The sequence below is a fragment of the Grammomys surdaster genome, unplaced genomic scaffold (genome assembly GCF_004785775.1).
Source record: "Grammomys surdaster isolate TR1022 unplaced genomic scaffold, NIH_TR_1.0 167, whole genome shotgun sequence".
Lineage (NCBI taxonomy): Eukaryota > Metazoa > Chordata > Mammalia > Rodentia > Muridae > Grammomys > Grammomys surdaster.
In genome coordinates, this window is record NW_021604615.1 from 5,316,471 (window position 1) to 5,332,351 (window position 15,881).

At 45.1% G+C, this 15,881-nt stretch overlaps 1 protein-coding gene across 1 annotated transcript in view; it reads left to right on the plus strand.

The window, feature by feature from the left end:
- Nucleotides 1–4,646, plus strand: part of Myo16 (myosin XVI) — a 356,137-nt gene extending 351,491 nt beyond the window's left edge. The window contains exon 34 of the mRNA XM_028766338.1: nt 3,349–4,646. Coding sequence (XP_028622171.1) covers nt 3,349–3,576 — 228 coding nt within the window. The 3' untranslated portion in view covers nt 3,577–4,646. The remainder of the gene's footprint in view (nt 1–3,348) is intronic.
- The last annotated feature ends 11,235 nt before the right edge of the window (nt 4,647–15,881 follow it).

Consider the following 15,881-nt stretch of genomic DNA (forward strand, 5'->3'; position numbering starts at 1 on the left):
AGGTGCCTGTCTCCAAGGTGACGCTAGGACGCTGCCGATTCCAGTGATGAAGGCAAAGACACACGGGAGAAAACACCACAACTCAGGAGATTTGAGATGTTTTCTGTCAAATTTCCTGCCAAGTCTCACTGGAATCGGCAGCGTCCTAGCGTCACCTTGGAGACAGGCACCTCTGTGCTCAGGCCAGTGTGATGCTGACTTCAAAAATGTGACTTTTGGAGTCACATCTGGCATCTTTTTGGTTGTCCTGGAAAATTCTTCAGAGTTGATGCAGTTGTGGAAATATAGATGGGTGTTTATGTCTGTTGCAGAAAGAATGAAGGCACAGCCAGTGGGGAGCCCAGTGCCATCTGCTGAGTGGAGGCCTGGGTTCCTTTGTCTGGGTTTAGAATTTGACTCTTTGTTAGGAATGGGTCTCTGTTACAGGCTTGTCTCACCTGGCTTTCTTCAGTTAAACTGAGTGTTTGCTATTCACTTTCTCTTGCTTTAATTCCTAGCTTAAACATTGTTTCAGTTCCTTTAGTGGTTTGGCTAGAGGGTGGGACAAGTACGGTTGACTCATTACATTCTAGCATATTTTATTACTTCTATCACTTTCCTGACATTTCTAGAACTTGGGCTTTAACCTTTCCTTAATCCTTCCAGCTTGTGCAGTTACTGTGTGTTTTGTGTGGGACTTACAGTCTAGGAGACTTTCCAAGCTCCTAATTGATGTTTACCTGTAGGCTTGCTAATTACAGTGTTCCCGAACCTTAAATTTTACTTTTTTTTTTCCCATCTGAGATCACTCTCTTCCTATATAAAGGAAAACCTTCCTTTTGTGTCTCTGTTGATGCACAATATCTGAGGACACTTTTTGTTTCTGCAACGTCTTTATTTCGTTCTGTGTTTTGAAGGCTGGCTCTGTCAGACAGAGTGCTGGGTTGGTTCTCAGTAATTCCATTCATGTCTCTTTGCTCTCCAGCTTCCAATATTTCTGTTCAGAAGTGTCTGCTCTCATTTTAGGTCCTTGAATATCAACACATTCTTCCCTTAGTTTTGAATTTATCCTTTGAAAATTTCATACATGGATACAATGTATCTTGATCATATCCAGCCCACCTTCTTGTTCTCTAGTTTCTCTGAGGATCAAGAATCCCTATCTAATCTCCCTCTAACTGCATGTCCTTCTAAATGTTTTGTCTGATTTGGTTGATTGTTTGATGGTTGGTTGGTTGGTTGGTTGGTTGGTTGCTTGGTTGGTTGGTTGGTTGGTAAGCCATTCAGTTCAGTTAGTGCGGCCTAGATACATGGAGGAGCTTGAGATCATTCCACTTGGGCTAGTGGGGAAACTACCAGTGGCCACACTCTTGAAGAAAGGTGCCTCTGCCTACCCCATGCTGTATGCTGAATGTGAGCAGATATAGAACACAGGAGACTGCTCTCAGCAAGATTTCACATTAGCAGAGGGGAGCAGAGGGATTTTAAGATGCACTGGTGAAGAGTCTCATCTATGTCACATGCTTTGCTGTAGGAGACCCTGACTCTAGCTTAAATGAGCACCTGGACAGAAGAAGCTGGGCGATAATCTGAACAAAGCCATAGCTAAGAACACAGGCTCCAACACCACCTTCTCTGTGTGCTGTTGGGCAAACAAACATTTCTGTGCCTCAGCTGCCTCAGCCACAAAATAATAGCACTGACATTTTAGAACTTGTAGGAGCAGCCTGATTCACAGAAAATTGCCAGCACGTGTTAGCCCTCAACAGCATCCATCAGCTGAATAAATTCTATATACTCCACAGAGCCCTGCTTTTCTGGTTCATTCCATAGTGGGTAAAAGCAGGCTGCAGAACTGTCTCACATGCAGGTCATTCTTGAGACTAGTAAAAGAGCAAAGGAGCCATCCTGCTTTGGAGACCTTTGCTATGGATGTCCTGAGACTGAGGTAAGGATGAAACAGTCAACCAGGAGACCAGAGATGTCCATACTGAGGTCCTGCTGCTGCTCTGATGACTTGTTCACATGTATGGGAAATTCCTTTAGCTAATGAGTCCCCCTGAGCTGTATGAAGAGACTCTGAACACAGATCTGATGTTTGCAACTTCGATGCTTTGAACCATCAACTTTGAAATCGCCTTGCATGACTACAAAGCCAACTCAGGTATGGGTCCGGACTTGGACCAGGACTGCTGGTGAGGCTTGTCTTTCTGGCCACCATTCTCTGTGGGAGAGGCACAGTACATACAGCTCTGCTTTCTCTAGTTTAATCAGAAGTCATGGTAGAATGGAAGAGATGCTGCATCCAGGCATTCGGGGCCCAGGAGATGAGAGAACCAACTTCTAGTTTTTTTCTCATTTCTCCCCTGGCATCCCTTTTCTGGCTTCTAGACTCTCATTCTTTGTAAGAAGAATCTTTTTTCCCCCATGTTAGAATAGCCAGAAAATGGTGCCTGTAATGTTTTGCATAATAGAGTTTCGGCTGTTGGCAAAAAGGGGGTACCCCCTAACAAGGTAACCTTTCACCCCATTGTGCCCAGGCTGAAATAAACTGGGTACACAAGGGTCAATTTTCAGGAACCATTGTAAACGAAGTAGAAGCAGCTAATACAATTGCATGTCAGGTGCTGTCCAGCAAAACCTGGGCAAGTGTCTGTGTTTGAAGGCTCACCATCTGAGAAGGTGCCCAGCACCCAGACAAATGTCTCTGCTCTATTGTCCTCACGTGGATAGTGTGGCTAGACACCGTAGCAGGTGGCAAGTGTGTTCTCAGACACAGCTAGCCTTCCTCCAGTAGGCAGCATGTTAGTGGCCATCTCTTATTACCCCTGTGCTTAGGAACTGTTTTGATATCAGTACAGCCCAGTTCTAGCAACTGTTCTGGGAATGGGGGACAGGTCTGTCCTTGGGCTAAAGTGTATGACTGAGGTGAGCTATATCATCCTGATATTCCTGCTGAATGTGTGTGTTAATGGAGAAGCAGTTCCTGCATTTGAGAAGTCTTGTTTCTTTAAAGGCAAATCCATTCAGAGAGGAATTCAGTGAAGAGAAAATACAGGCTGGCACAGGAGTGTTTGTAAATTTGTGGGGCAGGTTGCTGCTGCTCTCTCTTATACCGTTGGGAGGTGTGGTACTTGCTAATGACTCCATGTACCTCTTGATGATGATGTCACCGTCTGCAGGAGGTCATTTCTCATTCCTTGGATCCATACCATTTCCAGTGGTCCTGCAGCTGGAGGTTTGGAAGGACGCTGACTCTTTGCACCCCAGGCCTGCCCTCCCCTCTCTCCCCTGCCATTGCTGCCACACTCCGCTGCTCAGCTCGGTCACCATATCTGTAGCTACTTTGCTTCTTCTGTTCCACTGCAGGTTATCCATCAGCTGAGGCTCTCTGAGAATGAAAGTGTGGCTCTGCAGGAGCTGCTGGACTGGAGGAGGAAGCTCTGCGAGGCCAGAGAAGGCTGGCAGGATGCCCTTCAGCACCCAGAGCCCCGTGCACCTCCACCGCCACCCTGCAAGAAGCCGACACTCCTAAAGAAGCCTGAGGGGGGCTCCTGCACCAGGCTGCCTTCCCAACTCTGGGACAGCAGTATCTGATACAGGCTGGACTGTGAGCACACGTCTGAGCTGTCTAGTGACTGCAGGCTGCTTCTGCAAGAGGTCACCTTCAGATGCCTGAGGTCTCCTCTCCAGGCATTTCCACAAAAGCACAGGACACTAACGATGACTACCCAAGACCTCCTTTGTGTGCGGATCTGTGTGTGCTCACTGGTTCCTTCTCCATTTCTTGATAGCACACAGAACTTTAGGGCCACACTGCTCCTAGATAGCCAGAGGCGAGGAGGCATGTGGCTGAGGTCAAAGATCAGAGCAGTAGGGGGAGGTCCTCCAGGCAGCTGTTTCTACTACACCCCACAGTGGCCACTATCCCACCAGTGGCTGTCATATGGTGCAGCACATAGGACGTATGTTTCGTTTCTTTGTAGTTGTCTGTCATTAGAATTACAAACCCGACGACCGTTTTACATGTTATTACTGTATTTTATAACGTTATGCAACTGGTGTGTTCCCTTTCTTCAAAATACAGATTCTAAAAAACCATTTCTAGGGATTTTTTTTTAAATTCCACGTACTTATTTTTAACCCAAAGGCCCTCAAGCCCTGGAGACTGAGCATTGCCTTGGCTTTATCAGACACCTACAGCAATGAGGGTCAAGAACTAGAGTTTATGTGTCCTGTCCCTCCACTCTTCCCTGCACCCAGCATCTCCCTTCGGTATGTGTGGCTTTAGCATTCATTGGTTAAGCTTCGTTCCCGCCCAACCCCTCAGCTTGGCATAGATGACAGGATGTTTATGGTTCAAAACATATGGCTTCAAGTTCCTAGCTGGTGATACAGGACTTTCAAAAGTACTGATAAGCAGGCTGAGTCTCATGGGACAGAGCAGTGTGCTGCCCTCCCTAGGAACACTGCATGACTCCCTTGCTGTGTGCCCGACTGGCTGTCGTGCGTGTGACGGCCCTGCTTCTCCATGTCTTTCTGCCCACTGTCCGTGAGTTCTGAGCGGTGGCTCCACCAGCCATCTGCCACCTCCCCCCGCCACTTGGACCTGTTCATTCATTTCTGCCGTTACAGGGCTTCTGTGCCAATAAAAGGGTGCAACTGTATTCTGTTTCAGTCATTTGTGGTCAGTGCTGTCTACTGGGAATTCTTGTCTCCTAATCAGCTATGTCAAAGCAATGGAGAGCCTTCACCCAGCCTTCCTTTATATTCCTTTATAGCCATTTGTAAGCTTCAAGAGACACCTGCTAGCACAAAGAGAGTGCCTATATTAAAAAAAATCTAGGGGTAGTTATAGCAATCAAGGCACAACAAGCAGCCTAGAACTGACCATCCCAGCCTTGTCGGAGGCTCTGGATACAGCTGACTCTGCAGTAAAGGAGGCGGTTGGGATGAGGGCTCTGGGTTGGTAGCTTCAAATAGAAAGGAATGCCCAAGGAGAAGTGACTTGTTATATCTAAGAATTAGCTCACCTGGGGACCACAACCCCTCCAGGACATCACAACAGGAAGAATGAAACATTATGGCTCACTACATTGCCCTCCCGAAATCAGCGAGGTGCTTGGCTTGCTTCTAGCCAGGTCCATCCAGACTGTCTGTCATCTCTTCCCTCCCGTCTCTCTGAATCCAGCCCACAGACTATGGCTGAGCTAGCTCCTTACTGACATAAAACTTCTTTGGCCTCCACCAGTCCTCATATATTGCAAATAGCAATAATCTGGGCTGAACCAGAACCTTGAATGGTTCCCCATACAAAGTAGACCATGAAGTGTCAACACTGCCCCTGTGTGCAATGCTCAGACTGCACTGATGTGGTATCTATTACTGAAATGCACTGTCTGTGCTATCCAGAGAATTACCCGAAGGGAGTGGACTAGAGAAAGCTCATTCTCAGAGTTCTTGTTGACTAGAAAGGTCAAGGTCTGGGCTCTCGTGAGAGCTAATGTCTAGTGAGGGACAACTGTTGGTTTACAGACAGCCGTCTTCTCATTATAAGCTCGTGTGGTGGGAAAAAAGAAAAGAGGCAACCAGGCCTCTGGGGTGTCTTTCACAGGGTCTTGTCTCTCTTCTCATGACCTTGTCATCCCCCAAAGGTCCACTTCCTCATGCATGCTGTCACACTGATATCTCAGCCGCAGTGTGTCAACTTGGAAAAAAACACAGAGACTCAGTTCATGGCACTGACAGACACTCGTAAGGTCATTGTGCTCATTCTTATTCTTATATCGATACTGAAATTACCATTCAGAGTTTTAATGGAGCCTCTCAAAATATCACCTTTCCTTTCTCCCATTCCAGCATGGCACTCCAACTTGATTTCCTGACATTGCCAATTTCTTACATTTATTTAAATAGAGCTTTAAAATCTTCAAAGTGAATTCTTTCAGATATATAACTGTGTGAGATCATGTTACAAAGCCGCTATAAAGACCTTCTATGAAGGTGGTTCTGTGAGACTTGTGTGATCCAAATCGCACTACCTTCTCTTCAGTCAGGTGCAGCCTAGAGACCTGTACAACAGGAAGAGCTCAACCACTACAGCGCTGTGAGCATCACAAAGCATGAACCACTCAGTCTCTCCAGAGGCCCCTTGTTGACCTTCAGAGACCAGAAGCCAACTCTTCCATCAGCGTGGGAGGCTATCTGTGCTTGGCTAGCTGCTTCTCCACTATAGAGAGATGGCCTGTGCACTCATTTCTGAGTAGCATGGTGTGACTGAGACTATGGAATTTACAGGATAGAAAGATGGGCAGGTCACCAGCATTAACACCACAGTATCCATAATTACCAGTCGTAATAACTGAGATCAAGTCCAGTTCTTTGTGTGTATTGGAAGACCAGAACACAGCTCTGTAATGAGGGTAGCATTGTAAGTAAGTAGACAGAGGCAGCATTCTGGGTAATAAAGCCCTGACTGTTATTTTTACACAAGTAATATTCAGTTACACACAGTTGCAAAGAAAGATGGCATTTTAATTGCCACCAGACCATAAGGTATGAATTATGATATATTATTAGGCCTGCAACCTTATGTTTAGCAATATAATTGGTAAGAAATATGATGCTATGTTCAAACACTACCTACTCTATTGCATTTTTTAAAAAAAAATATGAGGGACCTCTAAAAACTACTATCAAAATGTTTATATTGGGTTAAGATGACTTAAAACATATTTTCCAGAGTGGAAAAAAATACCTCATTACTATTCTTAAGTAGTGGTATCTAATTTAGTAAAATTATGATTACATAAATCTACTCAATAAAAGTAACAACCAATTAAAACCCAAGATTGGTGAAAGGACTTCACATAGAAATATTAATTACTTTGTTTGTGCAAAAGTAATATATTACAAATTCCCTAGCTTAGAATGATGACTAGAATTCTGCCAAAACTCAATGGCTGCCAGATTCCAGCTGGGTATCAAACTCAAGCCCCGAGTCCATACAAGCCCAAGGGTTGGGAGCTGGGGAAGTAGATCACAAGAGCACAAGGAGCTGTGTTCAAGTGCCCAGGACTTGTGTAAAAATGTTTGGTGTGGTGGTGTATTCTTATAACCAATGTACTAGGGAGACAGTCATATCCCCAGTCTCACTAGTCAGACAGCCTAACCTACTAGGTAGGTAACAGACCATGACTAAGAAGAAAATGGGAAAAGGAGGGCACCACTAAGGAACAGCGCAAAAGGCTAACCTCTGGCCTCCATACATACATGTGCACACAAATGCATACACATGCATGTGCACATGCACAGGTACACACACACATATACACATGCATAAACACACACACCCTCACACACACAAACACATACTCACACATACACTCACATGTACACACACACACAGGCACACACACAGGGATCTGAGGTGTTAAATATGATCCCCCACAGTAGCCCAGCTCATTCTCCTCCCGCACTTTAAACTGTAATCCCATCCCACCAAAATTCAGTTTAAGTCTTCAACAAGGAGTTAGCGGATTTGATTTCAATTCCTATTCTCATTGAAAGCATTCTTACATTGAGCAAGGAAGAAGATTAAAACTGTGTTCCAGGTAAATTTTAGTGTAAACTTATTACATCTTTCAAACTGTCCCTAGGGGCTCACACACGGCTATATAGTGCAGAATGGGAAACCCACAGCTTTCAAACCCTCACCCCACTCTCTCCACCCTCATTCTTTTCCTTACATCCTTTTCATAAGCAATGACTATCATAATATTCTATGCCGAACAATGGCTTGCTCTGCAAGGTGTCTGTGTGTGACACTGATGTCCTATAAAGACACCAAGCTGTGGGAGCCAAGATTCAGCCTTGAAAGAACCACTTCTGTAGCTGTGTCTCCCTGCCTGAGTTCTTCAGACCCCCGCGAGCATCCATTGTGATGGTTTCAACAAATTTCTCTAAAATCCAGCCTGGTTGTAAACTTTAAAGATGGTATTTTCAAAGGGTGAGTTTTATTAGAAGCCTATCATACATCTGTCATCTGTTTTAATTTCTCAGATCATTTTCCAGGGTTTTTTTGAAGTGTATTTATACTTAAATGTCACTTGTGTATGCTCCAACACCAGAGGCTTGTCATCTGGGTTTTATGCAGAGAATCAGGACATCACAATGGTAGGAGTTTCTTACAGAAAACTAATTAAAGATGAATAAGTAATGCCTTCATTCCATTGTTGTGATGTAATAGGGATGCCCCCTGCCACGTCCTTACTGACTTTGAGTTAGCCATTGCAGACCCCTGGGCATGTGTGCTGCCTTGCCTTGTTCCAATGCCCTGGGGAGTGTGGAGTGCTTCAAAGAAGGTAGCCAGAGGGTTCCCATTTCTCCTGGTGTCACCATTTGGTGCCTAATGTCTAAAGAAATGAAAGCACCACGTGAGCCACGTGTCCGAGTGAAGTAGAATAAGCCCCAAATATGCTCAATACCTTCTCAGAACACAAAGGGACAATGCTCATCAAGTAGTGACTGTATATCGTGTACACCCGGCTTCTTTGTTAAAATCTTAAAGATCAAAAGCTCAAATTGAATTTGGCGTTAGTCTGTTTTTCTGTGGGGCTTCAGTCTTCTTTGGAATACACCAATAATCTCATTCTCTTTCATTTCTTTAGACATGGAATATAGGATATAGACTCTAGCACTTACAGAAGTCTGCCCCCATCCCAAAGCTCTGAAGATAAGAGGAATTTTTAAGGCTTGAATCATGATATAAGATTTTGAATGAACAGGGCACTGTAGAGGGAAGGGCTTCCTGAACAGAGTAATGTACCGTACGTGTAAATGAGAGCTGCTACCCATGGAGGCACAAGGCTCTGGAACCTTCCACAGATGCTTACCTGAAGTGAGCTTGTGATCCCCGGCGTCTCCCATTTTCTACAACAGAAACAGTGCAGGTAAGTGTTCACCACAGAGGTGGTATCCCATTCTGTGATCTAAATATCAATACCCCCCGCCCCGTTTATAAGTTGGAATCTAATACTGTATTCAGAGTCAATCTCTTTGGGAGATGGCCAGTTGCTGAAAGGCCTACCTTCATGAATGGAGCTAGCGAGTGATGTTATAAAGAAGGAGATCCCATGTCCCTTCCACTATGTACAGATGCAAGCAACAGGCTCAGTGCATCCACTGCAGATCCCTCAGGAGGCAGCAGAGTCACTTGCATCTTTCATCTTGGATGTCTTGGTCTCCAGAACTGTGAGCAGTATAGTCCTTATGTATATTCATTGCCCAGTCTAGACACCAGGGTTCAGGAGCCTTCTAGCCTCTCACTGTGATGTATCAAGGATCTCTCCACCCTTATTTACCTTATCTTCCATAAAAAAGAACCCCAGCTACACCTTCCCCCTATTCCATAAGGAGGCAAACACATACCGTGCAGCGGAAAATTCAGCTTCCTAGAAGTACAGAGGAAGAGCACAGTCAAGTTTCACCCAGTACTAGAGAAAAGAAACCCAATAATCTAACACAAGAAGAATCTACAGACAGGGAAAGAGACTGTCAAAACGGGTAGACTTGGCGTCCTATGTTGTCTTGGCAGATAGTTTAGGTGACTGCTCTCCAACCAGATAGATGGGAGGTTGCTTTAGAGCTGGCCTTCCTGCTCTGGGCATGTCTTCCTGGTGGAATGTCACCTAAATTTCACATCCCCCAAACAGGCTGCTTCTGTAGAGTCAGAAGCTTTCCTTCATGCTCCCACCGAGCTTCTGCACAGCCTGCCACTTATCATGCTGTGGAAATGATATAGACAAGGCCAAGCTATTTCTTCAATGAGCCTGCTTGAACATGTTGACAGGGTCCTAAGAGGTATCCCAGACACCAGACTCTCAGGATCGGGACCCAGCAGTATCATCTGACCTGGTTAGGTATGAATGCAGTGTAGTCTCTGATGTTATTAAACAGAGGGCTCCGGTGAGTCTATGGGATCCCATGATGAACATGGACCTTAAATTAGTCTTTGCTTTGGGGGGAATAGAGTAGACACCGAGGGAAAGATTGCCTGGGGACCTCAGTAGCTGTCACAGACAAGAACTGCAAAAGGCAAAACAGTGTAGTTTGGGGCATTTGCCTGTTTCCAACTATCTTGAAAATCATAAGGGTAGGGAGACAAGCTTAGGCTTCTGATCTTCAGTTCACACTATTAGTGGGATGCCAGGGAACACCCAACTCTACGAAATGCTGTATCATAGCTGTAAGACTACTGGTTTAAAAATTCAGCTTTTGTCCCCCAAGTCTGCAGTGTGCAGGCTAAGGACGCTCTTAAGATGAGAATTCCCAAAACTGGAATGAATTGAAAGGAAAAAGCTAATGATCCAGAAAACTCAAAGGCTCCGGAACCTTCAAGCTCTACTCCCTGATTCCCCCGGAACCTTCACGCTCCACTCCCTGTTTCTAGGACACTGGTTCTTTCCTTCATCATGAAGCCATTTCTGTCTGACAGGAGGCCCAGAGCAGTCTCTGGGGAATGTACCTCTAAAACAGTTCCTTAGACTGGAAACTCTCAATTCTAATTCCTAATTCCATTCCTATACCTTGGTCCTGGCAACCAGGGTCCCCCATGGCAAGAACCCTCATCAATATCCCCATAGTTCTAAAGCAGATACTGGAAACTGCTGCTGCTGGGGACAGCAGTTGACTTTAGACTCTCCTTTGCTAATGTGCAGTTCCTATTACCTTGTCAAGATAGCATCTGCTGACCATTCTAATCAGCCTTGCCATGTCTCCCCACATCCCTGCCTTTTCAATGTAGCTTTTTTGTCTGTAGTATTTATCACTATTTGACAGATGCTTGTCTTGCATGATTATTTATTCTGTGTTTCTCCTGTGCCTCCAGAGTAAGCTGAGTGGAAGTTAAGAAAGGTTGGAGTCGCTGACAGCCTGGTCAGGGACAGAGAAATTTGCATGCTCCCCCCAGATATGGCAAACCAGGGGAAAGGCAACCAGATATAGGGATATCTGCATATAGGCATATGCAGGATCTTGGGCAACAGAGAACATCTCAGATAAACAAACCTGAGAAATGGAAGAAACATCCCTGGAAGATAGATGTTGATAAGAGAACCAAAAGACATTCAGAGTCCAGTCACATGGGAATACTGTCTAAAAGATCCAGCATTGGAGGGTGCAAGCAAACCCTTCCCATGCTGTGTGTGCCAGACCACCTGGTTTCGCTGCTACCCCTAAGACTTCTCAAAGGACTCCCGGATGAAGTGGTCATGCCAACACAGACAGGTGTGAAATACGAGTTTTGCAAGCAGATGAGCCCCACCACATCCTCTAAATGTCTTGTCTACCAAGGAGATCTCACTGAGGGACTCAGCTACCATCTGCACCAGCTAGTGTCCACAGCAGACCAATCACCACAGACCTCAGCTACCACAGAGGGGCTTTCTCCTCTTAGATTCTGGCTATGGATTTCTAATCCCTTCCCGTCAACCTTCTCTCCATAGTATAGTCAATTAAAACTTCACGGTGCTTTGAACTTGCAGTAACCCAGAAAATTCTGACCCCAAACTTCAGTCCTTCAAGAAGCAAAGTGCCAATGGGTGAAGGCCCATGAGACTTGTTCCCTATGACACATCTGGGTCTTGACAGGTACTGAAATAGTCCCCTGAAGACCTGTCACCAGCCTGGTGGGGCAGTCATGTAAAAAATGAGCTTACTACTGAATGAAATGAAGCATACTGCCTTGACAGAGCTCAGAAATCAAGATGTAGTACCAGGTCTTCTACAATCACATGAACACATGATTGTTGTTGAAAATATTTAATCTCAATCCAGGGCTTCTACCTCACCTTTGATTATTCAGTTCCCAGATAAAAGACACACATGACCTTTATATTTATAATAGGCCTTAATCAGCATGAGAGCTGGGCAGAAGTCTGTCCTCTGTATTATGTCTATTTCCCAGCTAACAATCCCACTATATAATTTGCTATGTTATGTCTGTGCTGGCTCTTAACTCAACTGGCCAGCCCTCATGGCTATGATTTTAAGATTCCTATCCCATGGCATCTTCTCTGTTCTCCATTTTCCTCTCTCTCCTTGTAGTCTCCTCTTACCCCAAGCCTGAGAACCCTAAACACTGCTTGTGTCTCTTCTGCCCCACTATTGGGTGTCAACATCTCTATTCACCAATCAGGGATAACGTGGGAGGGCAAAGTCACATAGTGTCACCTGGGTCTATGTGCGGTCTCTGAGAGCAACCAGTATTTAGCATAGCAAAAGACCAAACCTCAACACCTGATGCAAGCCAGGGAATGAAGGAATATCTTACTCTTCCACCTCACTGCAAATTCATGTTGTGATCTTAGATTGTGCTGTTCCTATAGCAACTTTTAATCCAAGGAAAGAGTGGACCTACTGATCCCGTGTTTGCGTGAATGGGCTGCTAGATCTCCTGGACCAACAGTGGAGCTCCCATGAGGAGCTGTACCTGCCAGGCACTTGTATCACTAAGGAAAATGACAATGACGTGGGCAAGGAGGATGTAGTTTGACACTTGAAGGGAATCCTACAGTTAAAAAAAAAAAAACTATATGTCTGTTTGATGGCACGAGTTAACAGTTCAACAGAACTCAGACTTTGCACAAATTGAGACTGAGAACTCTCTGCTCTCCGCTAGATAAGAATCCTCTTGGCTGAGGGCAAAGTAGCGCAGAGGAGGTAATGGAAAAAGTGAGCTATAAATACCAGTTCGCAACTACCACATGAGCTCAGAACAAGGACTGAATTTGTGATCCATATATCTTGCGTTGCTATAAAAAGTAAACCCCCACCTTAAAAACAAACAGGCTCAGTTGAATTGAGGTCCCAATCAGATTTTTCATCCTATTGGATATGAAAGAAATGAACTCATGTGGCTTTTGAAAGAGTCTTCTGACCGTATGCTCTTGTGAGGATGCAGTCCCAACCCGTGCAGCTGAGAGACTCTGAGGACTGATGAGCACAGGAGGACCCCTGCTTCTGTGTTTGAGCCTAGATTCTCACCAGAGAAGCAGGGGGCTACTGACACAGGATGGGGGTGATCAGAGAGAAGGTTGGGGTGTTAGACACAGGTGAACACCTGGCTCTCAAACATGGCCCTCTGAATGTAGATTTCACCCATTGGTCAAAGAGAACATGATTTGAGCTGGAAGCCCTCACTGAATGTCAACAGCAAACAGCACTGTCCAGCAAGATGCCCACAACCCATGAAGACTCATCCTGTAAACATTCAAAGAGCAAGCCTATAGGAATTGTCATCCACGGCTTATGTTCAGAAAAGACAGAGGGGAACTCTAGAGACTACAAATCTAATCCCACTAAGTGACACAGGCAGGAGACAGAAAATTAATAAGCAAAGGAGTGTGGTAAAAACCAAAAGATGAATCCAGAATGCCAGGGGTGCGGTTTCTCTTTCTAGATCTTCAATGATGGAAGGGTGAGACTCACACGGAATGAAAAGAAGAAAGGGGAGGAAGAACATAAGTCCAGTGAGCTACCACACAGCTTGGGTAGGCTATGATGAGTGTTGGAGCTTGGGAATCCGTTCCTTGGCCATGACCTTCAACAATGAAGGGTAGGTGGCAGTTATATGACTTGCTCAAAGGAAAGGTCCACACTGAGGGGTTTGTAAATATAAGTCACCCTATTTTGTCTCATTACAGCCTTATTACTTAACTGTCGGGGATCTCTAAACAGCCAAGGGAGGTGCAGCCTTTTGCTTTTGGAAGTCATTTCAGACAATTCTCAGGTAAAGAACTATGAACACATGGCTGTCCCTATTTGATGTCACCTGGGAAAAGATTAAGTTCACAGAACTGTCACAGTGATAAGCAAAGTGCAGGAGCCCGTGAACAGTCACTCAGAGGGAACGCTGGGCTTGAGTGATAGAGACGGTGAGGGGAGCTGGAGACAAGAGGGCGAGTGTATGCAAATCTCTGGAGCACAGTCCTCAAGCCTCATTATTTCTATCATAATTGGATAATTAAAGTAAGACAGAACAGCCAGAAGGCTGTTGTTGTCCCAGCCAGGAAGTCTAAAAGGGACAGTGTTCTTCTCAACTAAGTGCATAGATCTGGCCAGAGGAAGGAGAAAGGACACTCAAGGAAAACCTTCAGATATTTCTAAAACAAAGAAAGCGATACAAGCACAGGTCTGTGACTCGGCTGACACCCCTGGGAGAGCTGCTTATTGGGGAACTGGAGAATAAAAATTGACTTGAAGTTGGAAGACATCCGCACCCCCTGACCCCACCCCCCCAGGCCTCATGGGGTCAGCACTGCCTGGAGGGTACCAGGACAGAAGGTAGTAGGAGGACCTTACCAATGTCAAACAGCTTTTCCTAAAACTGAAGGCCATAGGAGAAAGAGCAAACACCTCTTACACTTTCTCCCCACAGGCAGGTCTTCTGAGCGCTTCCGTAGAAGGCCAAAAGGCCACCAAGGAATGTAAAATTGATTAAGAACTATGAAGTGAAAATTTAAAGAATCTAGGGAAATCATAAGAGAAGTGTGTTGGAGAAGCCCTGAGCAGATGCCCTACTATGTGCTTTAAAGACACACTAAAGCTCACAGAGATATAGACATAACTCTGTTCAGGTCAGGGTTCGATGGTTTAAGTTTCTTTTTCAATTGTGTGTGAGTACACATGTATGCGCGAGTGTGTGTGTGTTCTGTCTATCTGTGTCTGTATCTGTATTTGTATTTGTGTATGCTTTCAGAGGCTAGGCAGTTCTGAGTCACATAATATGGGTCCTGGAAACTAAATTCAGGTTCTCTGGAAAAACAATATGCACTCTTAACTGCTGAGCCATCTATTCAACCCCAAATTTTGATATTTTATAATGATATTTTATAAATAATAATTTTCCATCCTCAAGTTTTTGTAAGAAACTAAAAGTTCCTATGCTTGCATGAGTGCCCAGTAACTAGAAAAAGACCTTAGCTCTCTGATGTCCGTACTACATCATAATGAATACGTACTCACCAAGCAGAAAGCTTGTGGTTGCTTCAACTCTCAAAAGCAAGCTAAAGTTGCAGTCATGAGACCATGACAACCTGATCATCAGTGTAAAGTATATCAATTACCCACCTAGCACCAAGAGGTGAAGAGTCTAGCATAAAGAAACACCAAAGCCAGAAGCAGAAGGATGGGTCCTCCCCAGCCTGCGAGACACTGCTGGGAACTGTGAACAGAAAGTCACAAGATTGGGGAGGAAGCTATGTCAGGAACACCGTGTGCAGAAACCTTGCAGTTCCAATGCTAGATGCAAGAACATCCATGATGTCCCAATGAGTGAACAAACACACAGCAACAACTAGTGAAGGTGCTAGCCTTTGCTGGTCTCACGCAGCTGCCCTGGTGCCGGAGGCCTGCCATCATTTCGAGCAGCAGCCACATACTGCGCTTCCCAAGCTGATCTTCATCTCGGAATCAGTGAGGTTGCTCTTTTAGATCAGATGGAAATCTGAAGCTAGCCTGGGAAAACACAAGCCTTTCCATCCAGTGTGTCCAGTTTGGAGGTTTGGGTTAATTGTTTTGGACAGATATGGCCAACACTGGGGAGCCAAGCTGGGGGCACTCCCTAGGAGGGTGACAAAAATGTGTTCACCTTATTTCAATGAGTTGTGGGTCACCACCAGTATGTTTCTAGGAGGCCATTTTTTTTTTCTTCTCATTCCCTACAAAGTTTGCCCACAGGCAGTATTTTAAAAGCACACAGGACAGAAAAGCCTCAAAAGGAGAAAGACGGGGAGACAAAGCCAACTCACATACTTTCCATGTCACAGTCCCCATGGCCTGACATTCCGTTCCATCGACGAGGAAACAATATAATGTACAATCCTGTCACCATGGCTATTAAT